This window comes from Cylas formicarius, unplaced genomic scaffold, assembly GCF_029955315.1.
Source record: "Cylas formicarius isolate icCylForm1 unplaced genomic scaffold, icCylForm1.1 PGA_scaffold_4__25_contigs__length_36172078, whole genome shotgun sequence".
In the NCBI taxonomy this organism is placed as follows: domain Eukaryota; kingdom Metazoa; phylum Arthropoda; class Insecta; order Coleoptera; family Brentidae; genus Cylas; species Cylas formicarius.
Window position 1 is genome coordinate 2,115,190 of NW_026844334.1, and position 25,668 is coordinate 2,140,857.

The following is a 25,668-nucleotide window of genomic DNA, read 5'->3' on the forward strand; positions in this document are numbered from 1 at the left end:
CAATTAAAAAAAAGAGTGCATTAAACTCCAGTTGGAACAATAGAATATTTGGCACGCTATGTCAGACAGGCTTCTCGACAACTTGATCCAACCGAAATTCAAAGGGCAATAGTTTCCAATGCATTGAAGTCAATCCATGGATGTCTTGGTGCAAATGGAGGTCAATGGAGGAATTTATGAAGGAGGTCTCACAGGTGCCTAAACATTCGTTAGGAAGTCATACTAGAATTACCAGATATCGATATTCCCTTAGTACATTATAAGATAGTGCCCCAAGTCATAACCCTGGATTTTAAGACTATTTAGATAGATTGGTAAAAACGGACCTGTAAGATGGCGTCCACAATATCACAATCTTGTAGTTTTAGATTTATTTTTATGGGGATAAATGCCAAATGAAGTATATAAAACAGGGTACAAGATTGTAGCAGAACTTCAAGGAGCAATTGATTTAACTTTCGAAACTCTACGAAAGGAAAATGTGCGAGTTTTTCATTCCAGAAAATTGTCTCCAATTTGAACAACGGTTTTAGGTATAATATTTGCAATATAATTAATATAATATAGTTTATAATAAATTTATAATAAAATATATAATATATTACAAATATTATAATTATAATAATTTATTATATTATAATTATATTATCATAATATTATTATTATATTAATATTAAAATAATAATATAATTATAATTGTAAAAATAAAAAAAATACTAATTATTTTGTATAATTAAAGTAATAATAAGTAATTAGTCCAATGAATTGAAAATTATTAAAAATAGCTGTTCATAGCGTACAAAATATATTTAATTAATCGAATTGAATTGAAGTATTGAGTTGTTTGTTAATAATTATTTGCTTGGATATTATTTTTAATAGATTAATTAATTAAATGATTTCTAATTATTTTAAAAAATAATATACAAGATTTTTCATTAAAAAATAAACAATAAACAGTTACTGCAGGTAAAAAACAAACTAAGCCGCGGAAACTGGAACTTAAAAGACCACGGACACACTCTGCATCTCAAAAAACAAAATGGCCATAATAATTTTTTTGACGGAACATTTAATCTCACAAAAAAAGTAACACATCTTAAAAAAATAAGCGAGATAGTACTAGTAGTAGTAGGAGTCGTACCTTAACGATTATCGTGGGTTAACTAACAAATATGCTATGCTACCAATATTGCTATAACTTGCATTACATAATCAAAAACGATTTTTAAGTCGCAAAAGAACTGTATGTATCTTTATATTTTTATAATTTTTTGCGAAAACAACATGCGAGAAGGACATTGTTTCTTTTGTTTAACAATAATTTTGAGAATACATTTCTGTATCATATTGAGCTGCGGCTGCAAGATTAAGCTGTTGTTGTATAAGCCTTTTGAGACCATTCCTCTGATACCATAATGATCTAATACTTCAATAAGCTTTGCGTGAGGAACCGCAAATGCAGTCGATGGTAATCTACTATTGGTTTCCAACACCAACAACTACCGTCACCACATTACCTTGAAACACTACGCGAAATCTTCGACATTTCAGCCGACGAATCAGTCAACGTTCATATTCGCAGTTGATACAAGTTTTAGAAAAAAGCTTTGCCACTTTGCCGATGTAAATTAAATTGACGTCTTGACTATAAATCATCATCAGATAATGTATAGTCTTCTGTAATTGCATGCCGACATAGAAAACGAAGAAATGCTGTGCTGGCGAAAACTAAACTAAAAGATACGATATTTTATTGACGAATGTGATTGCTCACCTGTATCATCGGAAGAAAAGTGCAGAGTAGCTCACCAAGCATCCAGTTCTGTACGAGCAGCACGTAAAGAGTCATCGGCAGCACCACCACACATTTCATGACGTCACTCACGACGTTGTTGATGATAAAACTGAACGTGGGGTCCTTGTAGAGGCGGTACCGGAGGATATGGACGAACAACATCAGGTTGGAAAAGACGCCGTAAACCGCGAGCAGGCCGTACACGAAGATGATGTACGCTGCAGCGCTTTCGAGCGACTTCTTCGGCTGGGGTTCGCGTAGGTCCAACTTCTTATCGTCGACGCCCAAGAGTAATTGGTGAGCGATCTCCCATATGTAAGGGGGCACGTCGCTGTGGTCTTTCAGGGTGAATGTTTCGTTTTCGGGGGCCATCATCGGGACATCGAACACACGCGATCGACTGAGAAGTTCGCGCGAAACGATTGTATCGTCGGCGACGCTCCAGGCGATATTAACCCGCGCAAACTTGAAAGGTGGCGGGGAAAGGCGGACGCCTGCGTAGGTTACGCCGTAGCCTAGGTAATGGTGAGACGGGTGGGATATGCGAACGAGATTAGGGACGGAAACAATAAGGTGTCGGGTTTGGGAATCTTCGGAGACGAGCAAATTGGTTTACGGGGACAAACGGTTTTTTTCCAGATCTTGACACGTCCTCGTCCGATATATCCTTGGGGTTTAGAAAAATGGAGGTTTAAGAATACCGAAGGGAACCGCTGAAAGATCCCGCGACGTCAACACAAAAAGAAAATTCAGTTACTGGTGGGAATAAGTAGATTGCTAAGCCGATTCAAAGCCATACGAATGAGCACGATGCTGCTATTACACGCTAAAACGTTAGAAGTGAGCAAGTTTGCAAGTTTACTTTTTTTTGAAAGACAGAAGCGTTAGAAGTGTTTCGTATGCTCGGCTATTTTCTGCATAAAAAAAAGAAAGAATTAGCATAAAATTTTGTGCATAACATGGAATACTCTGCTGCAAAGCATATGGCGAATCTACTTTGTCCAAAAAATATTTATAAGTGATACAAGCTGTCCCAAGATAGCCGATGACGGACTTCGCTGAGGATGCGTTGAAGAAGTGAAACAAATGGTGTTAAAAAATCCTGATATACTCAAAAAGGTCACTGGTGACGAATCATGAGTACATGGTTATGACGTCGACACTAAAGTCCAGTCGTCTCAATGGAAGAACCCAGACTCGCTAAGACCGAAAAAAGTACGTCCAGTTCAATCAAATGTCAAAGTTTTGCTTGCTGTTTTCTTTGATTATCGTGGTACATCAAGAGTTCTTGCCACAATGTCGAATGATCAATAAAGAGTATTACAATACAAAGAAAACGTCCGGAATTGTGGAAAAACAAACAAAACAAACTTTTACAAGTTTGACCTAAAATATTTAAGCAATTCTTTCAATCGGACACTTTTTTTTCCTAAAATGAAGATATTTAATTTTAAATAAATTCTAGGACATATGAGATAACTCCTTCCAGTAAGCTTCAGCTCTTCCCTTAGAAAGTAGTTGGACGCATCTTTCATCTTTGGGTTCTTATTCTGGTTACTTCTTGATGGATTTACTACATCTTGGCTGTAACAACTTTTTGTTGCAGACAAGCAGTGAGAGATCAATTATGATAATGTAGAGGATGATGGTCCGTACACTTAAATTATTCAGTTCATCTAATTTAATTTCCTTTAGATGAATATTCCCGAAGAGTTTTTTGTGCTAGTATACTTGGCAGGTCAATATTGGCTAGATACTGGTACTTGATTGACAATTAATCGGGTGATTTTAAATTGCGTTTTACTGCAGTTTGTTTTTTGTGCATTTGGATTCAACAAGGCGATTTCGAAAGTACTTCTTCATTTTCTTATGTTCTTCACGAGTACAGACGAATAGGCTCTTAGTAGCTTCTTTATATCAAATACTCACCAATATCTTATGGGCATTGAAGAGATATGTAAATATTCAAAAAATGTTGTATACCTTATTGGGATTACAAGAAGATAATTCATTTTTCAAAAATAAGTCCTACTTTAGTTTGCAAAATAAAAAGTTAGTTAAGCAAGTTTTTCATTTGAATATTACTTGGATGAATAATTTCTAATTTTGAGAAGATTGCCTAAATCTTGTAAAATTGTTGGAATAACTTCATATGTGTTAATGCATCTTTAATAAAGATTTCCCTCCATGATCTGTTTTTTGAACAGTTAGACCTTTGCTGGAAGATCTGGTTAAGTTTCGTAAATGTATTTAATGTTCAAATTGAATTTGAAACAGTTGACTTTGACGGTTGTTACTGGCAAAATGGAAAGTAAATGCAGGTGCTCCAAAATTGGCACGGAAACAACATAGTCTCACTACTTACGGACACTTCTTGTCCATATCGCGGCGTATCATGTCTGTCTCCTTGAATATTTGTGCTAGCGAAACATGATATATTATTCAAGAACTCCGGAAAAATCTCGCAGAAAAGTAAATATGAGGAAAAGGAATGCGGAATTCACGTCGATCCCAGGTCACAGGGGACGTATTAGCGTCGAATTCGGGCAAATATATCAATTCACGTACTCTATCCTATATCCGTATTAGATACAAAAAAAACTTAAAGAAAAAAATTGGTGGAATACACTGACATTTTTATATTGTTAAATATTTACAGGATGTTTGCATAACGTGGACGATCAGCAGATGTTATATGTATTATTAACATTAACAGAGGAGTACCTCACGGTACTGTATTGGGTCCAGTCCTGTTTCCTCTCTATTTTATTAAATCCTCATCAGTGGTAATAGTTTTGTGTTAAGTGGAAGAACGCCTCATATGCGGTGACAATATAACAAATACATATCTATATTTTGATTTTAAGATCTTACAAATAATTTTTCAAAATTTCAAAAATAAAAAAGACTTCAATTAAATAAATAAAGTTGACTTAACTTAACTTACTTACAATTCTCATGCTCATAATTCTTGCCTTGGTCCCGTAATTATAAAAATAACCATTTTATGACCTATTCAGAGGTAATAATTGCATTTTTTTAAGTTAATATCTTACCTCTGTAAATACCTTGCATATTTCTGGTTTCACCTTCAAATAAGGCAAAGGTTATTACTTCCGTAAATGTTATGCCTATTTTACCCTAGAATTAGGTCAATTTTCTTACCTCCGTAATGTTTTTTTTAACCCTAAGATAAGCTCTTTTTTTCCTCCGCAAAGGTCATGTTTATTACCTTCCCAATCTTGTTATTTCCGTAAAGGTCTTGTTTTTTTTTTAAGAATAAGGTCAATTCTTCTCCCGCAAAGGTCATATTGTTTTACTTTACCTCCGTAAAAGTAATGTTTTTTTTTTTACCTTAGGATAGGGTAAATTTAGTTACCTCCGTAAAGGCCATGTTTTTTTTTACCTTACGATAAGGTCAATTTTCCTACCTCGGTAAATGTTATGTTTTTTGCCTTAGGATAGAGTCAATGGTATATTTTTTTTGCAGTAATATAAACTCAATTTTCTTATGTCCGTAAAAGTAATTCTTTTTACCTTGAGATGGGGTCAATTTTCTTACTTCCGTAAAGGTCATGTTTTTTTTACCGTAAAAGTAATGCTTTCTTTTTCTTAGTGTAGGGTCACTTTTTCTTACCTTCGTAAATGTGATAATTATTTGCCCTAGGATAGGGTCAATTTTGTTACCTCCGTAAAGGTATTTTTTTTTACCTTACGATAAGCTCAATTTTATTATCTCCGTAAAAGTAATGTTTTTTTACTTTAAGATAGGGTCAATTTTCTTACCTGCGTAATGTTTTTCTTTCCTCCGCAAAGGTCATGTTTATTACCTTACCAATCTTGTTATTTCCAAAAAGGTCATGTTTTTTTCCTCTAAGGATAAGCTCAATTCTTCTCCCGCAAAGGTCATATTGTTTTACCTTAGAATAAGTTCAATTTTTTTACCTCCGTAAAAGTGATGATTTTTTTTACCTTAGGATAGGGTCAATTTTCTTACTTCCATATAAAGGTAACATTTTTTTACAATAGGATAAGCTCAATTTTCTTATATCCGTAAAAGTAATGTTTTTTTACCTTAAGATGGGGTCAATTTTCTTACTTCCGTAAAGGTCATGTTTTTTTTTACCGTAAACGTAATGCTTTGTTTTTCTTAGGATAGGGTCAGTTTTCTTACCTTCGTAAATGTCATAATTTTTTGCCTTAGGATAGGGTCAATTTTGTTACCTCCGTAAAGGTCATTTTTTTTACCTTACGATAAGCTCAATTTTATTATCTCCGTAAAAGTAATGTTTTTTTACTTTACTTACTTATTTCTTACCTGCGTAAAGGTATTTTATTTTACTTGACATCGTTTTCTGCCATGCTGCCATGATGACGTAGATAGCGCGTGCTTATATTTTTTTACAATTTTTGACTTCTGAATTGTTTTGAAACTAAATAAAAGGCGCTACACCATGACGTACTGGGGAAATTGGAGGATGGACAGCATCCATCTCTCTCTTTTTGATATATCAAAGGCCTTCGTATTTTTAGGAATCCGTGTTGATACGTTAAAAGTAAATAATCCCTTACTCCCTTACTTAGATGCCATACGCTTTCACTTAACCCGTAAAAATCCCGAAATTCCTCCCCAGGGCGGGTTTGGGGTCGAGTTTTGCGTGGGTAATAAAATTTAAATGTGAAATAAAAATTTCATTATGGCGGTGGGGTGGCCGCTCGGCTTTTTTTATATTAAAAGTAACAGGGCGCAGGTGCCGTTCGACGGAAAATCCAGACCGAGTTCCGCGGAAACTGTAAATTTTCAGCCGCTTGCTGTTGTTCTAAGGGGGCGGCGGTGGGGCGGCCTGAACCGCAGCGGTGGGACGCGAATTTACGCCCATTCGTTTCGAAGGAAAACCGACCGCGGTCGGGATTTATTGGGCGCGTTCCGGGGAGCGGGTGAAAGGGAAGGCAGTTCGTCGTTTCGTCCATTTTTTTGACCATTGTTTATCAATAATTTCACACACAAACAAAAAAAATAATAGATTTTTCTTGTCTATTGCTTAATTAACGTTTACCAGTTTTTTTTATTATTTCCTTTTTCTTAGTCATGGTTATTTTCGAGCAAGATTTTTCAATTTATTTTACAAAATCAAAAATACACGTTTCATTTTTTTTGTTAATATTTCACGCTTCCTCAAAATGTTTTATAAAATTTCATTTATTCCTCTTCCAGCGCAACCAAAACACACGTCACCCATTTTATAAATGTTTTGTTTTGCTAAGTTCCATATAATTTAAAATGTTTTTTCCTTTACTTTCAATATGTACTATATTTTTCGCAATTTCTCAAAAAATATTCGAAAACTTCGTTTTTTTCTTTTTCAACGTAGCTAAAACACTTTTTAAATGTGTTTTGTTATATTTATCATATTTGCCTATATTGCCTAAAAATTATTATAAAATTTCATATATTGCTTCTTTAATTTTTTTTTCTTGCACTTTAATTACTAACTATATATGTCTCAATTTCTCAAAAATTATAATGAAATTTCGTTTGTTTCTTTTTCAAAGTATATAAAACACCGTTTAAAAGTTTTTTAACAGTATTTTTCTGAATTTCCTAAAAATTATTATAAAGTTTCATATATTTCTTTTTTAATAACTAGAAATATATTTTTTAATGTTCTTTCTTTAATTTCAGTATTTCTCAATTTCTCAGAAAATATTATAAAATTTTGTAAATTTATGTTTCAATATATCTAAACACACTTTTTACATATACTTTTCTTTTTTTTTTTTCAATATTAAAAATTTTTTTTGCTCAATTTCTCAAAAATATTACAAAATTTCGTAAATTTCTTTTTCTTTTTCCTGAATTGTTACAAAATACACTTCCAATTTTTTTTTAATTTCTCCCATTTTCAATATTGAAAATATTTTTCTCAATTTGTCAAAAATGATTTAAAAATTTCGTACATTTTTCAACATCACGGAAATTCAAAATACACTTGAAATGTCTTTTCTTTCGTTGTCAACGTTGATACTTATTTGATGGCAGTTTCTCAAATATTTTTATAAAATTTTGTTTAATCCACTTTTCTTTTTTTTTCAGTTCTTGTCAATTTGTGAAAAAAATTTTCGTCAATTTATTTTTCAATATTTCTAAAATCTAAAACACTCCTTTCAACCTTTTTCCTTTTCATTTCAATGTTAAGAATTTTTTTTTAATTGTGATTAATTTAAAATATGTACTATCTAATATTTTATTCCAAATGCACATAATAATTTCTATACTATATTTACTCCTCATTTAATGTTAACTAACTATTTTTACCTTAATATTATTGTTATTTTATATTTTTTTCTGCTTTATTCATTATTATTTCTTTTTTTCAATTTTCTTTCCTTTCTTTTCAATTTTAACTTTTTTTACTTTTCATTTTCTTTTCAATATTAACTATTTCTCAAAAATATTACAAAATTTCGTACATTTCTTTTTCTTTTTCATGAATTGTTACAAAATACACTTCCAATTTATTTTTCATTTCTCCCATTTTCAATATTGAAAATATTTTTCTCAATTTGTCAAAAATGATTTAAAAATTTCGTACATTTTTCAACATCACGGAAATTCAAAATACACTTGAAATGTCTTTTCTTTCGTTGTCAACGTTGATACTTATTTGATGGCAGTTTCTCAAATATTTTTATAAAATTTTGTTTAATCCACTTTTCTTTTTTTTTACTTCTTGTCAATTTGTGAAAAAAATTTTCGTCAATTTATTTTTCAATATTTCGAAAAGCTAAAACACTCCTTTCAACCTTTTTCCTTTTCATTTCAATGTTAAGAATTTTTTTTTAATTGTGATTAATTTAAAATATGTACTATCTAATATTTTATTCCAAATGCACATAATAATTTCTATACTATATTTACTCCTCATTTAATGTTAACTAACTATTTTTACCTTAATATTATTGTTATTTTATATTTTTTTCTGCTTTATTCATTATTATTTCTTTTTTTCAATTTTCTTTCCTTTCTTTTCAATTTTAACTTTTTTTACTTTTCATTTTCTTTTCAATATTAACTATTTCTCAAAAATATTACAAAATTTCGTACATTTCTTTTTCTTTTTCATGAATTGTTACAAAATACACTTCCAATTTATTTTTCATTTCTCCCATTTTCAATATTGAAAATATTTTTCTCAATTTGTCAAAAATGATTTAAAAATTTCGTACATTTTTCAACATCACGGAAATTCAAAATACACTTGAAATGTCTTTTCTTTCGTTGTCAACGTTGATACTTATTTGATGGCAGTTTCTCAAATATTTTTATAAAATTTTGTTTAATCCACTTTTCTTTTTTTTTTCACTTCTTGTCAATTTGTGAAAAATTGAAAAAAAATTTCGTCAATTTATTTTTCAATATTTCGAAAATCTAAAACACTCCTTTTCACCTTTTTCCTTTTCATTTCAATGTTAAGAATGTTTTTTTAAATTGTGATTAATTTAAAATATGTACTATCTAATATTTTATTTCAAATGCACATAATAATTTCTATACTATATTTACTCATTTAATGTTAACCAACTATTTTTACCTTAATATTATTGTTATTTTATATTTTTTTCTGCTTTATTCATTATTATTTCCTTTTTTTTTTCAATTTTCTTTCCTTTCTTTTCAATTTTAACACTTTTTTTCTCAAGTTCTTTGCATTTTTTATATGAATTCGTTTTTTTTTTCAATTTCATTCAATTCTTTTTGATTTACATTTTTTCATTAGTTGAAGAGGAGAGACGGCTCCCAGCTATAGTCACCGAAATAAAAATCCGCAACTCCTACCTCGCCTATATTTTCCAAAAAGGCAACAATATAGCATAAAATGAAAGTCGATATTTACATCATCGTTTCTCTTTCGCCTCTGACGATCAACGTTCGACAAAATTTTAGAGATGAAAAAAGTTCCCATTGCCATTAAATTGAAGTTTCAGGCTCGTTCCCATCGACTCAAGTGTCACTTTTGCGAAGATAATCGCGGATAACCCGCGCTTGCCGCTCTCCCGACTCGAAAGCTCCGTGAGTCGTGGAATAATGCGACGGATGAACCGCTTCTCCCGCCAATAGCACGCGAGGAATCCCGTCCACAACGACGGGCTCTCCGAGTTGTCTAATTACGTCCATCTCGTCGCATTCGGGCGTGATGTGGCAATAGCTGCCTCTCACGTACGGATTCGACAACCATCTCGTCCTAAAATTAACGGTTTAGAACCCAGATCACGCGATTTGAATTAACTATTCGTGATTATACAGGACGGAAAAAGTTTTTTTTTTATAGTAAACAAAACGATAACTTATCGCTGCAAGATGCGATTGTGACTTTCGCAAAATCAATGAAATTCTTTTGTGCGTGAACCCTGTATAAAATGCTTTTCAAATTTGCACACGAGCTTATTTCAAAGTCGCGTCAAATCCTGACAGCTGATTTTTTATGGCGAGGAAAAGGAAATGGCTTGCGCAATCTCGTCGCTGCACGATGCGACTGTGACTTTCGCAAAATCAATGGAATCTTTTTGTGCGTGAACCCTGTATAAAGTGCTTTTCAAATTTGCACTCGAGATAATTTCAAAGTCGCGCCAAACTTTTGAAAACATAAAATGCTGACAAGAGTTGATTTTTCATTGTGAAAAAAAAACGATATTGCTTTCGCGATCTCGTCGCTGCGAAGCGACTATGACTTTCGCAAAATCGATGGATTTTTGGTGCGCGCACCTTGTATAAAGCGGTTTTCAAATTTGCACTCGACCTAACTTTAAGGTAACGTCAAACTTTTCCAGAAGATTTGTAAGCCGCATTACAGGAAGATTTTTTGAAAAATTACCTCACCACCTTGATAGGGAACGGTACCCTGCAGAACCCGGTCAGAAACTTCCCCAGCAGAGAGGCGCACTGCCGTCCTATGTCGTTCTCGTCCAAGTTCTCGACCTCCGCGACGACCTCACCACCAACCCACGTCATCAGCGCCTCAGGGTGGTGCAGAACTTCGTCGAAGCCTGTCACGTGGCGTAGCCACGTGTCCTTCTCTTCGAAATCGCAGTCTTCTGTCCACAGCAGCTGGAAACCCTTCCCGGTCCACCATTTGTGGTCGAAAAACAAGTAGATCTTCGATATCCCGTGGAAGCCTAGGCGCTTGACGCAGTCATTAGTTTCCTCTGGAAGAAGCTGACGTAGGTGGGGGGACTCCTTCAACACTCCAAGCGACGGTGTTAAGATCAAATGGTCGCAGACCAAGTGGTCTAGACCGTTCACCACCACCCGTATCTGGTGATCGTTAACGAAGTCTAGGCGAGTCACTTCCGAATGGTACCGTATACTATCGCGCGGAAGAGCGTCGACGATGACGTCGATCAGCCCTTCGTAGCCGGATGTGAGGTTAAAATGAGCAACGTCGTCCTGGCATACGTACTCTCCCCACTTCTTAGCCGAGAGTCTTTTCAAATCGACGCAGGAGTTGTCTATCACTTGAAACCGCTTGTGCCAGTCATACAGCTCGAGTTTGACGTCATCGGCGGTACCGTCGAGCACGACCTCGCGGAATTTTAGAGTTAGAAAGTCGTCCAGAGAGGGCGAGTGGTCGGGCGAGTCGAGCAATTTGGCGCAGTCATCGAGGATCAGACCTACACGAAAGTTGGTGTCTCGCACCAGGAAGTCGTCGAGCACTTCGCCGTTGCTTCTCACGTATATGCCGAGACCTTCCTCCGAAGTTTCGTCGCAAATGAGGTTATGTTTTACAGCCAGTTCGTACAAAGGATTGTCTTTGCCGTGCAACCACTGGGCACCAAGATCGATGGGTTTGCCAGCGATGGAGACGGTGTCTATCCGACCACCAGGTTTGCTTTGGGCCTCCAAGACGACAAAGTCGTGATCGCGGAGCGATACCGCTGCTCCCAGGCCGGCCATACCCGCGCCCACTATGACTATTCGATGAAATTCCGGCCTCCTGGTGGAAATTGGAGAGGTGTAAAGATTTCCAGGTTGCCGGAAACAATTGCTTTAGGGGAAATGGAGAAATTGATAAACTGTTATGTGAAGAGCGGAGTTTAGAGGTCGTAACGGCGGTGAGATAATTAATTTCGAAGGTCGCAAAAACAGACATCATTAGGCGACCCATATTGGCGTTGATAATTTGACCCGGATCCGCATTAATCGCTACCAGGAACGATAATGAGAGCTCCGTTCGGCGATCGCCATAATTTAAAAAAACCCTTAAATGGTTAAACCTCGGTCGACGAGATTCGGCGTATCCCTAACAAACCTTCGTCTAATAGTGGATTAAACATGTCGGGCGATCCCTCCCTATTAAATCCTCTATTTAAATTGACGCCATCGCCACGGATCGCCGGGCTCTGATTATACGCGGATTAGTCATAAAAAAGTGTTTATATGTTTTTTTTTTTGGGGGGGGGGGGGCGTGATATACGATGCGATAGTTAAAAATGTCGTACGATGTTTCGTGATTGGGGAAAAAACAGATAACAAAAGACACTGCATAAAAAGTAAATATTTTCTATTAATTTTTAGCCAAAAGACACAAAAAAGCGCAAAAGAAGAGAAAAAAGAAACAACAAAACAAAGAGAATGATGAAAAAAGACCATGAAAAAGCTAAAGAAAGTAACAAGCGAGAGAAATAAATTACAAAATTAGTGTTAGTCTCTTTTTTCGAATAAAACAATTTATAACATGTAATGGCTTCATTCCTAAGTACTAAATTTGAATCGAGAAAAACAGATAACAAAAGAAATTACATCAAAAGAAAATATTTCCGACGATATTTTGGATATTAGGGACCAAAAGACGCTAAAAAAGAGCAAAAGAAAAGAAAAAGGTTATAATTAAAAATACAAAGAAAATGAATATTTTCTACGAATGTGTTGGATATCAGAGGCGAAAATACACTAAAAAGCGCAAGAAGAAAAGAAGCGTTAAAATAAAAAACAAAAAGAATGATAAAAAAGAAACAAATATTTAAGAAAAACTTAATGAAAGTAACAATCAAGAAAATTAAATTGTCTTGTAAATTTTGGAAAAGCCTCAAAACTAAATACGCCTTAATTTGGAATATAAAAAAAAAGAGACAACATAAGGAATTACCTCAAAGGTCACGAAATCAGAGGCCACGAAAAAGCGCAAAAGAGGGACAAAGAGTCAAAATTCTAAAAAAGGATAAAGAGAAAAGAAAAAATGACTGATAAAAGTTTGAAGAAAAGTAAATTGACTTATAAATGTTAGTTCCTTTTTCAAATAAATCAAATTTAAATACATAATATGCATCATTATGAAGTCTTTAACGTCCTAATTTGGAATGGAAAAAAAAAACAGATAACAAAAGCAATTACGTCAAAAATAATTATTCTCTACGAATTTGTTGGTTATCAGAGGAGGAAATACACTAAAAAGCTCAGAACAAGTGAAAAAGAACCAAAATTTACAAAAGAAAACAAAGAGAAGGATAAAAAAGAAAAAAATGATTAAGGAAAAAATAAAAACAGTATCAATCGAGAAAATTAAATTGAAATAAAAATTTTAGTTTTCTTGTAAAATAAAACATTATATAATTTTAATTCGTTTTAGGGAAAATCAGGTAATAAAAGAAATTACCTCAAAAATAAATATTTCCTAGGAATTTCAGATATCAGAGGCGAAAAGGCGCCAAAAAAGCGCAAACTAAGAGAAAAAGATTGAACATTAAAAAAAACAAAAAGAATGATAAGAAAAGAAAAAAATTACTAAGAAAAAGTTAAAGAAAGTAAAAATTGAGAAAATTAAATTGAAATATGAATGTTAGCATCTTTTTCGGATTTTAATTCATAAAAAAGCACAAAAGAAGGGAAAAAGAGCCACAATTAACAAAAAGAGAACGATAAAAAAGATAACTACGAAAACGTTATAGAAAGCAACAATCGAGAAAATTAAACTGAAGTAAAATGTCCTTCCTTTCGAATTAAACAATCTTAGTATAGAAACAATTTTCATTTAAGTAATAAATTTATGTATTTTAAATTACATCAGTAAAAACAAAAAAATATTAATCTCACATTTTCACACACAAAATAAAGTTCTTGAATATGACTTTGGCGAGTATACTTTAGTTAAGACATCACAATCTCAGTATCCACTTGCCTGACGTTTAATATTGATTCACTGTGTAGTGACGTCGCGGTCTTTGCTTTCAAACGCTGGGCTATGTTTTTGTTCCCAGTTTTTTTTAACAGCGAATCATCGCGGGAAACACGTCACAGGGCCTGTTGCGGTTTAATCCGTCAAACGGGAAAAAATAGAGCGAGAAGCTGCATTTTCAGGGCGACGAGATAAGCGACGTCGCTTGTCTCATCAATCTTACGTCTCTACGTGACTGGAATAGCGATGCAACAACGTAAGCGGCTTAAACTCGCAAGACGTGTCGGTAAAAGCTTGTTTATTGCCTTTTTCATTAAGTCAGGCAATTTGATTTAGCAAGCTTTCGGCGCGGGGGTGGGGGGCAGAAGACGCCGTGGGAAAACTAGATTTAACATTTTTGAAGCGGAAGATAATAATGCCGAACGCCACTGGCTTTAATTTTTTCCTAGAATGAATAACTCTCCATTTAACTGAATTAGTACCTATACGATACCATTAAATGACGCCGAACCAACGCTTAAGTTCCCCACCATTAAAAAAAACGACACGCATTCAATTTTTCTTTTAAAAACATTGAAAACTCAAATTGATTTGAAACAGCTGATATTCTCTCATTATTCATAATGTCCATATGTATTAATAGAGAAATGATATATACCAAACCTGCCCGCCTATAATAGTCCAAAAAATATTTTTTAAAACCCCATTAAATGTGAAACAAATGAAAAATGGTGAAATTTTGATATTGTTGTAGTGCAATATACTAAACGTTTTCTTCAGCATGGAGCCATAAAGGCGAAATAAAAAAAAAAATTGAATAAAACAATTTATAACTTACAATTCCTAAGTACTAAATTTGAATCGAGAAAAACAGATAACAAAATAAATTACATCAAAAGGAAATATTTCCCACGATATTTTGGATATTAGGGACCAAAGGACGCTAAAAAAGAGCAAAAGAAAAGAAAAAGGTTATAATTAAAAATGCAAATAAAATGAAAAAAAAAAGAAAAAGACTAAGAAAAAGTTACACAAAGCAAGAAACTGAATTGAAATATAAATGTTAGTTTCTTTAATTTAGAAAAGAAATTACGTCAAAAGCAAACATTTTCTACAAACTTGTTAGATATAAAAGAAGAAAAGACGCTGAAAATATGCAGAAGAGGCAAAATTTGAAAAAAAAAACAAAGAAAATGGTAAGATATAAGAAAAATGAGGACGCACAAACAAACAAACTAGTACATTACATTTAAATAAAATATCATAACTTGGATTGGAAAAAAACAAATAACAGAAGCAATTATCTCAAAAGTAAATATTTTCTACAAATGCAATAATATACGAGGACGGAACAGCCAGTATTTAAGAAAAAGTAAAAAATCTGGGGGGATACGAAACCTTATGCCTACTGCGTTATTGGATGTGGGGTTAGCCAAATAAAACCACCCTACTAGTCAACGTAGGTTATATTAACGAACTACTAGCGACATCGAGCGGCACTTACTTGTACCAATCGATCAGACGGTCCGCCTCCCTGTACCCCGACTCTATGGCGCCGTGGGCGCTCGAGAAGAAGGTCGCATGGGTCGCTTCCCCGGCGAAGAGCACCACCGGATTACCGTCCACCTCCAGGGGGGCCACCAGGTCTTCCCGAGCCGTCGCAGTCGCTTCCATACGAGCGCTCACGTACGAATAAGACCCGTTGAAGTGGGGATTCGTGCCCCATTTCGATCTTCGAAACAAATGACGTGCTCTCCTTATCCGCCACCCCACCCCCTTCACGCACACCCTCCGGGTAACTTGCTTTTAGCGTTAATGAAAATAATGGAGTGGTGGTGGAGGGTAAAGGGGCGGGTGGAACGCCGCCGCACGCTCGGCATTAACATAATTAACCGTAACCCGATCGGCGGGCGGCGCTAGCGGGTGGGGGGGTATTGTACTGCATTGTACGACCAGAAATATAGTGCATTTATTGCTTCGACGTTTTAAGTATTTTATTGTGCCTTTGCGGGACCGTGGGAAGACCCATCCCAACAGATGCTTATTCTGCATTAAGTATGTTTATAATATTTGTAGAAATTTTTATTTGAAACTTATGTTCTTATATATTACGGAGGTATCTGACTGTGATCCTTCCAGTAAGTACGTATTTATGGATCTGAGTCTCGAGCGAGGTTGTTTTCACTGGATAGAAAGGATAAAGGTAAGTACCTGTACTCAATTTTTCTTACAGGTTAGTTTGAAAGTAATCATTTTTGTCTTGTGTGCGTGTCGATTAACAACATTCTTCTTTATATTATTATTTATAAACAACAACACTTACAGAGGTATTTCACTGTGATCTTTCCAGTAAGTATTTAATTATGTACCTGATTCTCGAGCTTTGACCTGTACACTAGAGCACAACTGAATTCAGCAAAAAATAATAATTTCAAACCTACACCATGGTTTCCGCGAAGAGTGATCTACGGATACGGGCACAATCAAGCTTGTCCAACATATTTATGATAAGCACGATGGATATAATGTACGGAAAAATTGGAATCTTTAGGTATAAGAGGGCCTATTAATAATTGGATCATTTCTCGTTTCTTGAGAGATCACTATTAGTCTTTTATTATGTTTCGGCATATCCCTCTTACAACATTGTGAATTGGGGACAAGCTAGTGATGCTGAAAGCTTGTTTGTACAGCAGAAAAGAATACTTAGGCTAATTTTTAAACTTTCTCCGAGGCAATCTTGCAAAGAAATATTTTAGTAACACAAAATAATGACGGTTCCTTGTATATACCTATTTAAAATACTGCTAGTTACACACAAAAATAAATATTTACATAAGAAACACATTGATAGCCATTGTCACTACACTCGTAATAGAGAAAATCTCTCACACTAACAAGAAACTTAAGAAACATGTTAAGATGCTTCTGACAAGCAATGCTGTTTATAGCCTAAGTCAATTCGAAGCTCATGTTCTAAATAAATGTTTGTAACGTTATATTGATGCATTTGTATTGTTTCTTATATACACATCTTATATGATTATACTATCCTATCCTTTATTGTAAGACATACACATTTTCAATTTCATCTATTTTAAAACATTTTAATGTTATTTTTGTGACGAAACATCCATTGCAATGGGTTTTGTGAATATCTATCTGTTAGCGGTAGATAAAAGTACGTCATAATCTTACAATTAAACATTTTTTGGAAGTTACTATTTTTTAACACTTTAAAATGTGGATATCGTGGAATGAAGTAGATGAAGCTGAAGTGGAGATAGTAATCGACAACTTAGAAGACGAAACTACCTCAGCAAACAAAAAAAAAACGGATCCATTTGTCTTCGGATGCTAAACAAATTGTTTTGAATATTTATAATTTTATCAGAAATTCAGAAGGGCCAGTAGGCAAAGTTAGTAAAGGAGCCGGTTGTAAAGAAACTATATTTTTGGTGGAAGTATACTATGAGACAAAATACAAGATAATTTTATAGAATACTTAAATGGTTTAACTACAAGAAACAGCATGAACTTTACAAAAACTGTTTTTATGCTTTTTAGTTGCTATAGCAATAAAATACCCATAAATTTCAAGTTAACTCGAGTAGCCTTGACATCAAATCTCGTAGTAAATTTAAGTATTGAATATTTCGCAAACAAACTTAGATCACTTAGACGAATTTTCAAATTTTCGCATTTCACAGAAATGGATTTTAAAAACTGTTTATAAAAGGGAAAAGGGAAAGTATGCTCGATGCAAGACAACTCCATTTTCAAAAAATAGCAGTCCAAAACTAACTTAAAACTGAAATGATTATTTTCTAGTTTTTATATCAACATTTACTCTGGATGCTTACTAGATTGAAATTAGTAATCCAAGAGTTATTATTTATTTTTATGGTATTTATATTATGTTTTCTCTTTTCTTTCTGCAGTATTTTTTTTTCTTTTGTTTTTTGGTTCCACCAAGGTTTTTAAAAAAAATGCCTTCAATGTTAGAATGGAATAGCTACGGGTATGGATCTGCTCGGCAGGATCTTCTATAAGAGGCTGCGGTTTTACAGTAATAAACAGTAGGCAAAGCTAATCACGGGGTCGGTTGTAAAAGCACTATATTTCTGGCGGAAGTATACCTCAGAATGCCGTCCGGCTCGGGTATGTCGAAACGTTTCCCCACGAATTTCCTCAACAAAAACATGGCGCCGTCCAGGACGATTTGGTCGGCGAGCAGCTCGACCTGCCTGGCCATGGGACCGACCACCCAGCCCAACAGGACGTTGGGGTGACTGTCGACGGTGTAGAAACCGAAGATATCCTCGAGCCACGACCTTGAAATCGATATACAGGGTGTTTGGACGACGTTAATACATAAATTATACCTAATGAACACCGAACTGTAAATGAGTTGTGAGCCCTTGAATGGCATTTTAAAAAAATTTTTGATGATTATCGAAAATAATTAAAATATTGTTTACGAACTTCAATTTGAGATACTAGGAATAATTTATTATAATCGAAACAGACCACAAAATTAAAATTTGATAAGCAACGCCGTTCACGTTACTACAATGTTGCAGATAAGGTGTTGGTACCTAACTTTACTTTACGTGGTTTTAGAGAACAAGGACCCAGATGCAGAAGGGAAAAGATTGGAGATGATTTAATGGCTTTGGTTGTAATTATTTTTATTCTGTTTAAAATTGTATTGCTGTTGCAAAGTTAATGGAAATATCATTGAAAGAATACCTGAATACCAATGAAAATATCGACTACATTTAGTTCTCAGACGTGACGGCGACATAACACACAATATAAATAAATGTAAATAAATAAATATTAATTTCATTGTATTTTTAAAATTATTTCGGTCAATTGGCACAAAAAATTCCACAACGCTAGTTCATAGAAAAGCTCTTAACGTCCAATTTTTTTGACTTTTGACTTTATTGACAGGTTGTATGAGAACAATTTATTTACATTCCGGCCCTTTCTTCATCTGGAAATTTATTTACATATTGTCGCTGTATGAAGAAATTAACGCCATATAATGATCATTATAAATAAAATAATAATAATAATAATTATTATTATTATTATTCACAATTTCACAGATTTTCTGGTGCTTCAAGCTGTCACATCGGTCTGCTGACAAGATGGTGGGCTTTCGGATGGCATTAAAAATGTCCTTCCAGCAGTCCAAGGATTCTTCTCACAATACTGCATGTGATTTTTGAATTGGCAAGTAAAGTTTATTATTTTATTTATATTTACTATTATTATTATTATACTCTACTATTATTAATATTATTATTATTATTATTATTATTATTATTATTATTATTATTATTATTATTATGGCCATGGATCACGAAGCGCAAAAAATTCTGGATACTTCCATTTGGCCCACGGGTGTGTTGATAAATCATTTTTTCCCCAGGCGTCTGACAAGAGGAAAAACCGATCCAATTCCAGTATCAACAGAGAGACGTCTAGTGAGGGAGAATCCCGACCCAAGACTACCGATGGAGGTAGGAACAGCATTAATATCTTGAGCTACAATGTGCAGGGTCTCCTAAGTAAACTCGATGTGGTTACTGAATATCTAAATTCTATTGGTTTTGACATTGTATGTTTCTGTGAACATTTTCTAAATGGTGAGGAGTTGCTTAATATTATTAAGGTTCACAATTATAAATTAGTTGGATATTATTGTCGTCTCAGTACCTCCAGAGGAGGAACTGCTATATATGTTAAAAATAATATTGCCTGTAGCAGTCTTAATCTGTCTTGTCTTAATTGTCTGGATCTTCACGCAGAGTTTTGTGGTGTGGAGATACCAGTGCTTAATCTTATTTTAATCAATGTTTATCGCTCTGGCTCTAGAGGCAATTTTTCTATATTTGTAGAAAAACTTGAACTCTTGCTCGCTGAAAGCTTAATATTTTGACCTTACCATCACTATTTATTTACTATACAGTCACTCTCATACATGAGCTAAAGAACGATATGCCTAAGTACTGTGATCGCCACAATCACTACACCAAGGGATCTGAATTAACTGTCCAGGGCCATTCTAGGCTGCGCACATCCGAGTTAAATAAATTGTACATTAATTACTACAATGTTCTACCAACCGTTGTCAAGGATCTGCCATTCACTAAATTTTGTAATATAATAAAACAATTTCTATTGGAGAACGCATTCTATACTGCAGATGAGTACATCCGTGTTGCGTCACGAGTGTCTCCATAATACTAATTGGGAATTTATTTATTTACTTATTTTTTTTAACCTAATTTTTGTTTCAATGTTTGGTGTTTGTCTATCTGATAATTATGTTGCTCTCTATGAATGTTATTAGAGTGTGTTTGATATTGTGACTTGCCATTTGTTGTTAAAGTCTATTATTATTATTATTATTATTATCGTTATTATTATTATTATTATTATTACATTAATATATTCTTTTTCTTTTTGAATGAAGTGCTGGCGAGGTAAAATTTTAATTCATTAAAATAAGCAAAACTGTTGAAATTTCTCAATTTTTGGTTAGTCGGCGTGTTTTCATTTAAGTTTTGGCCAACTCATATTTAATTGGAGGCTGTGATATGAAATATAACTTTACAATATATACAGGGTGGACCGGATTATATTGGGGAAACTTTAACAGCGTAATCAACAGAAATTAAGCATTTCAAGACGAAACGAAAAAAGTGCTTTATCATAGTAATTTTGAGACACGTATGAGATACGGTCTTGTTATATATGGATATTAGAGAGACATAGAAAGGATTTTTATTTGAAAAAAGAGAGCCCGCGAACTATATTGCATACAAGATAGTATACTGTTCGTCTTTAAAAACAGAAACCTTTTTGAAAATAGTTCGTCTCAGGAAGTTTACGGGACAAGAACCAAAAACTACACATATCCCAAGCACAGACTGACTGTGAGTGAGAAGGGTGTTATAGTAGTTTGCCGAACAACATAAAAACGATTTGAGATATAAAAATGTTACAGAAAACAATTTTTAATTCGCTCGTAGAAATACAACTATATAGTGTAGAAGAATACTATAGATTTATTCAAAATATGTAGGACAAGCACTATAAATTTCACTATTTCAATGCAATTATGCTTTGAAATAAAGATAATTTATTTTTATTATTATTATTATTAGTAAATTCTGCTTCTTTGCTTGTTTCTTTTTTCAATTTTAATTTTCAATTTTAAATATAAATTTTTAAATATCTCCATGCAAAACTCGTTGTGCGTCTTATAAAATATTTATAGACTGAAAACTTCCGGGTGCAAATCGCTAGGCTTCTGATGACTGGCCTAACGCAAGTTGGCAGCTATTACAATCTATCAACTATCTGGGCGCTAATTGTCGCGACAGCGAGTCGCCGGAGGCTGCCGCAACTTCCGCGAAGAGTTCCGACGGAGTTTCGAAGTATAAAGAGAGTGTGAGGACGGGGGGGGGGGGGCACAACTAGAGCGTTCCCGGAGACACCCCCCACCCCGTCCTCCCGTGTAAACGACGAAACTAAATTGGGTCGGATCCAATAAGTCGTGCCGTTAATCAACTCCCGGCTACAGGAAGTCCAAACGTTAATTTAAAAAAAAATGTACCATCGAAGATGTTACCAAAATTTTCTTCTTAACAAAAACCAACGGAAATAAATACACTTGCAATGCAAATCTCATTGTTTTGACGGACGTCTATGGACTTGACCTAATTTTTTGCAATCACCGTCACCGATATGTTTTATTGGTAATAAGCATAATAATAATAAGACCTTAAACATATTGAGTTAAAGTTCCAGCGTCGCTCTTATTCGATGACCTACGATTAACAGCGGTAAAGATATAATAATAAATTGAAATTATTTTCCCTTTAGTTATAAAGTTAGCATTAAACAGTTTTATGGAGAAAGCAGGTCAGTTATTACCAAATATTAAAATTGACAATTGATAAAAATAGAAGAAAAATAATGATAACTGTAATAGTAAAATAGTAACGGCAATAGTAAAGCGGCATACACGTAAATTTCCCATTAAACAGTTTGTATTTTATATAGAAAGCAGATCAAACCTTTGAATTGGATGTCGAAATTATTTGGAGCAGTAGCAACCATAACAATAAATAAAATAATTTGTTACTTCGAATGTTAAAAAACTCTCTTTCAGCAATCGATAAGTAGTTTGAAGGTTTTTTCTTGGGCATTTGACCTACTCTCTGAATCGGCTGAAATAACTATCAAAAGTATAAAAGTATTGGCGACCTCTAGCGGCAGCATTGTCAACCAGTTTGGCTTTTTGTATTTTGTGGAGAAAGTAGATCAAATCTTTAAATTGGGTGCCGATAACGTCACGCGTTCAAGAGTTATTGCGAAAAGAACTTTTTTAAATACTGAAATTGATATTTTAAAATAGGAGAAAAATTACGAAGGCTGTTCTAGTAAAGCTTATTAACAATAAAAAATATCAAAATAATTTGTTATTTCGGATGTTAAAAGCGTAAATCTCTAATATTCGCTCATTTGTCCGCCCTGTATTCAAAGCTCGAGAAATTCGATATCCCGATCTTCGATCAGCGATTAAAACGACTCACCTGCCGTCCAGGACAGGACCGCGACCGAATTCCTCGACCAGTCGGCTCCTATCTTCGTCCCTCCACAACAAGCTGAAATCGTTGACGTCATCCGGCCACCACTTGGTCGGAAACTTGAGCAAAATCTTGTCGGCCGTGCCCAGAGGTATCGCTTCGACTGCTTCCGCCTTCCTTTCGGGCAGTTCCGGCACGAACGCGCGCCCGAGCAGCTTGAGCGCTCCCACGGAAACTGTCATTATCACGTGGTCGGCAATGTAGGCGGATCCGTCGGCGCAGGTCACTTCGACCTTGCGATCTGGCCGGTGCCAATGGATGCGCGTCACCTCGCGACCCAAGAGAACATTTTCCCTGAGGATGGCGCGTTTTCTGACATCCGCGACGTCGTTCTGTGGGCAAATCTATTAATCTGGCACCAGATATTAGAATGGTTCCTGGCTCGTAATATAAATGTACGCTGACATGTTTTTTTATGTAGAAACTTATTGAAATGGGGCACTCCGTTTGAAATACAATATAACAAATTAACACTACCATGTCAAATTTTATTAGTATCGTAGCAGGTTAGTCAAAAAAAAAATCTGCGCATTTCCGGAGAAAATACTAAGACAATCGAACATCATCGGAAGTCATTAAAATTAATCGCCAAAACTATGCATTTTCCTTAAACTTTAAACTGGCAGTTTCTCTGCTCTGTGGTCATACCATAAGGATGTCGAGAATGGTAGTGTATCCTTTGTCGCGCCAATTGAGCATTTGATCGCCGGGGCAGCGTTTGAAATAAAACGGCCCCTTGACAGACATGTCGTTCCACGACTCCGCAGGATCGAGACACAACACGAATTTCTTGAACCACCCCAATATCAGATCGGCAGCAGTTTTTTCGTAGTCTGATGAAGCGACGACGCTCACATCTCGCTTAAACCTACAATCGAAGGACCTTGATGCACAGATCATAATTTTCAAACCCTACAGAAAGTTTAAATTTACCCTTAACTTCCGAAAAACAAACCCACGCAAAGAAAACTAATAAAAAAACAGAATTGGAAAACATAAACAATAGAACAACATTAAAACTGGGGTCCGGTGGGTATTAAAGGACATTAGGGAAGGACTTTCAAAAGTTTTGGTAATAACGTAATTTTTTTTTGTTTATTTAAGTGGGTGAAAATTGTATTTTTGAAAAACAAAACGCCCAGTATAGTATCTGAAGAAGATTGGCCGATATGGTGTCCGTGGTCACTCTCAGGATCTTATCCGGTGCCTTAGGCATTTTACTTAACTATAGGTACAATAACCTCACTTTCAATGTACTTTTGTTTTGGAGTATTGGTTCATTTTCTCTAAATTTCATTTTAATTATGGACGACTTTTTTCTGCATCCACTACGAAGTAGTGCGTAATTCGTAACTCGCTTCGTTCGAATTCGGACTGTCTGGGTGCACTACAGGCAGAGTATTCTAACAAAATTTATTTCAAATTAAGAAAGTGGGACAAATCAAAGATGGCGCTGGCGACGCCATTGTGCAATTGAGTCAGAAATGGCGGAGCAACGAACCAAAAGTCCTCTTGACTTGTTCATTTCGTTTTTGAGTTGTGTGTTCGTGGAGAAAGTGAGTTAAGGTACCTTTAGTATTTTTTGTTTTGTAAAACCCCATTTGCTATAGACATTTCGGTGAAAAAGAAATTAAATGAAGAGCTTAAATCAAAAGTCATCAAGTTTCGACAGTGAAATAACTTTGCGGGAAAAAAGTGGCTTGTGTTTATCAGTTCATTGCCAGTGATATATTGCGAGAAAAGAGAGTCATTAAACCAACGGTAGTTCTCTGTTTGCTTTGCTTATCCTTATGTTAGTGTCAGATTGTTAAAAAGATTGAATTATTTATGTTGTATTTGACATCGTAAATATTATTGATAATAAACTTCCAGCGTCTAAACTTCTCATAGATCCAAATTTACAGTTTAGCCTTCCTGATACATCTATTTATATAAAATAATAAATGTTTTAATAAGATCCCATCCATCTAGCACATTTTTTTTTACTAATTTAAATAATCATCTGTGACAAGTTTTTACGTTTTATGTTCCGTTCGTAGAAAAACATTATCCCCGTATACTAGAATTATTTTATCTTAATTGCAAACACGTAGATTTGCGACTTTAAGAAGAAATCTGTCCAATCCTTTAACCGGCATCTTAAAATAATTAATGGGACCACCAGGAGATATCTGACAATATTTCAGCGTCTGTGATTTCATCCGTCACTCTCTTTTTATGTTTCCTCCGTGAACACAACAACACGAATCACGATCAACAGAAAGAAAGAAAAAATATTTCGTTGCGAGTGGTCCAGTGTTGCCACCTAAACGGAACACTCACGCCTCCTCGAAGTACTCGCCGAATTTGCCGGCGCGACTATTGGCCGCCCTCTCGTTCTCCATAATCGCCATGCCGACTTTCCAAAACTTCTCGGCGGTCTTTTTGTCGAGCGCGTCGCCGCTAGATAGGCAAAAATTGAGATCGTTGTAGTTGCTGGCCAACGACGGGCTCAACACGTCGAGCCCTCTCGCCTTTTCGAACACCACGTTGCCAGTTTCGCCGTGGACCTGTGCTCGCGATGACGTCACAAAACGCGTACCGAACGACGGGATCTCTGCTCACCCATGTGCCGCCCAAATCGACGACGCTGCCCCCGAACTGGACGGAGTGCAGTCTGCCTCCGATCCTGCCCTCGGCTTCCAAAATTTTGACCCCGTCGAAGCCATTTTGCGCCAGCCTCGTGGCAGCCGCAAATCCGGCAGCCCCGCCGCCGATTACGATGATTTCGGGTTGTCGGTCTGTGCTCATGGCCGGAGTCGTTTTGAAAATATTACGCGCGTCGCAGTTAAAGTCTAACCCCGATCGATTTCGCGAACGGACGACGAATAAACAAGATCATTATCTTTTAATAAATAAATTATTCGTTATCGCGATTCGCGCATAGCAATAGTTGAAATCGGGAGTTTTCGGACGGGCAACGGACCGCCGAGCAACTGTCAAAGCAGCCGGTGTGCAATTGAATCCCTGCGCATTCGCCACGGATTGG

General features: G+C 35.1%; 2 protein-coding genes across 3 annotated transcripts in view; both read right to left on the minus strand.

The window, feature by feature from the left end:
- Positions 1-2,230, minus strand: part of LOC132700847 (orexin/Hypocretin receptor type 1) — a 51,647-nt gene extending 49,417 nt beyond the window's left edge. The window contains exon 1 of the mRNA XM_060668418.1: positions 1,778-2,230. Coding sequence (XP_060524401.1) covers positions 1,778-2,173 — 396 coding nt within the window. The 5' untranslated portion in view covers positions 2,174-2,230. The remainder of the gene's footprint in view (positions 1-1,777) is intronic.
- Positions 2,231-9,635: 7,405 nt separating this feature from the next.
- LOC132700351 (peroxisomal N(1)-acetyl-spermine/spermidine oxidase-like) lies at positions 9,636-25,431 on the minus strand. 2 transcript variants are annotated; one of them, XM_060667596.1, is made up of 8 exons: positions 25,245-25,431; positions 24,963-25,189; positions 23,289-23,508; positions 22,587-22,972; positions 18,108-18,302; positions 15,473-15,700; positions 10,672-11,790; positions 9,636-10,041 (listed from the first exon to the last, which is right to left on the minus strand). In XM_060667596.1, exons 1-8 carry the CDS (start codon positions 25,428-25,430, stop codon positions 9,801-9,803), a joined length of 2,802 nt encoding a protein of 933 aa, XP_060523579.1. In that variant the 5' UTR covers position 25,431; the 3' UTR covers positions 9,636-9,800. The 2 variants fall into 2 exon arrangements, with proteins under 2 accessions (XP_060523579.1, XP_060523578.1); XM_060667595.1 differs by having other exon boundaries at positions 10,672-11,841.
- Between the last annotated feature and the right edge of the window lie 237 nt (positions 25,432-25,668).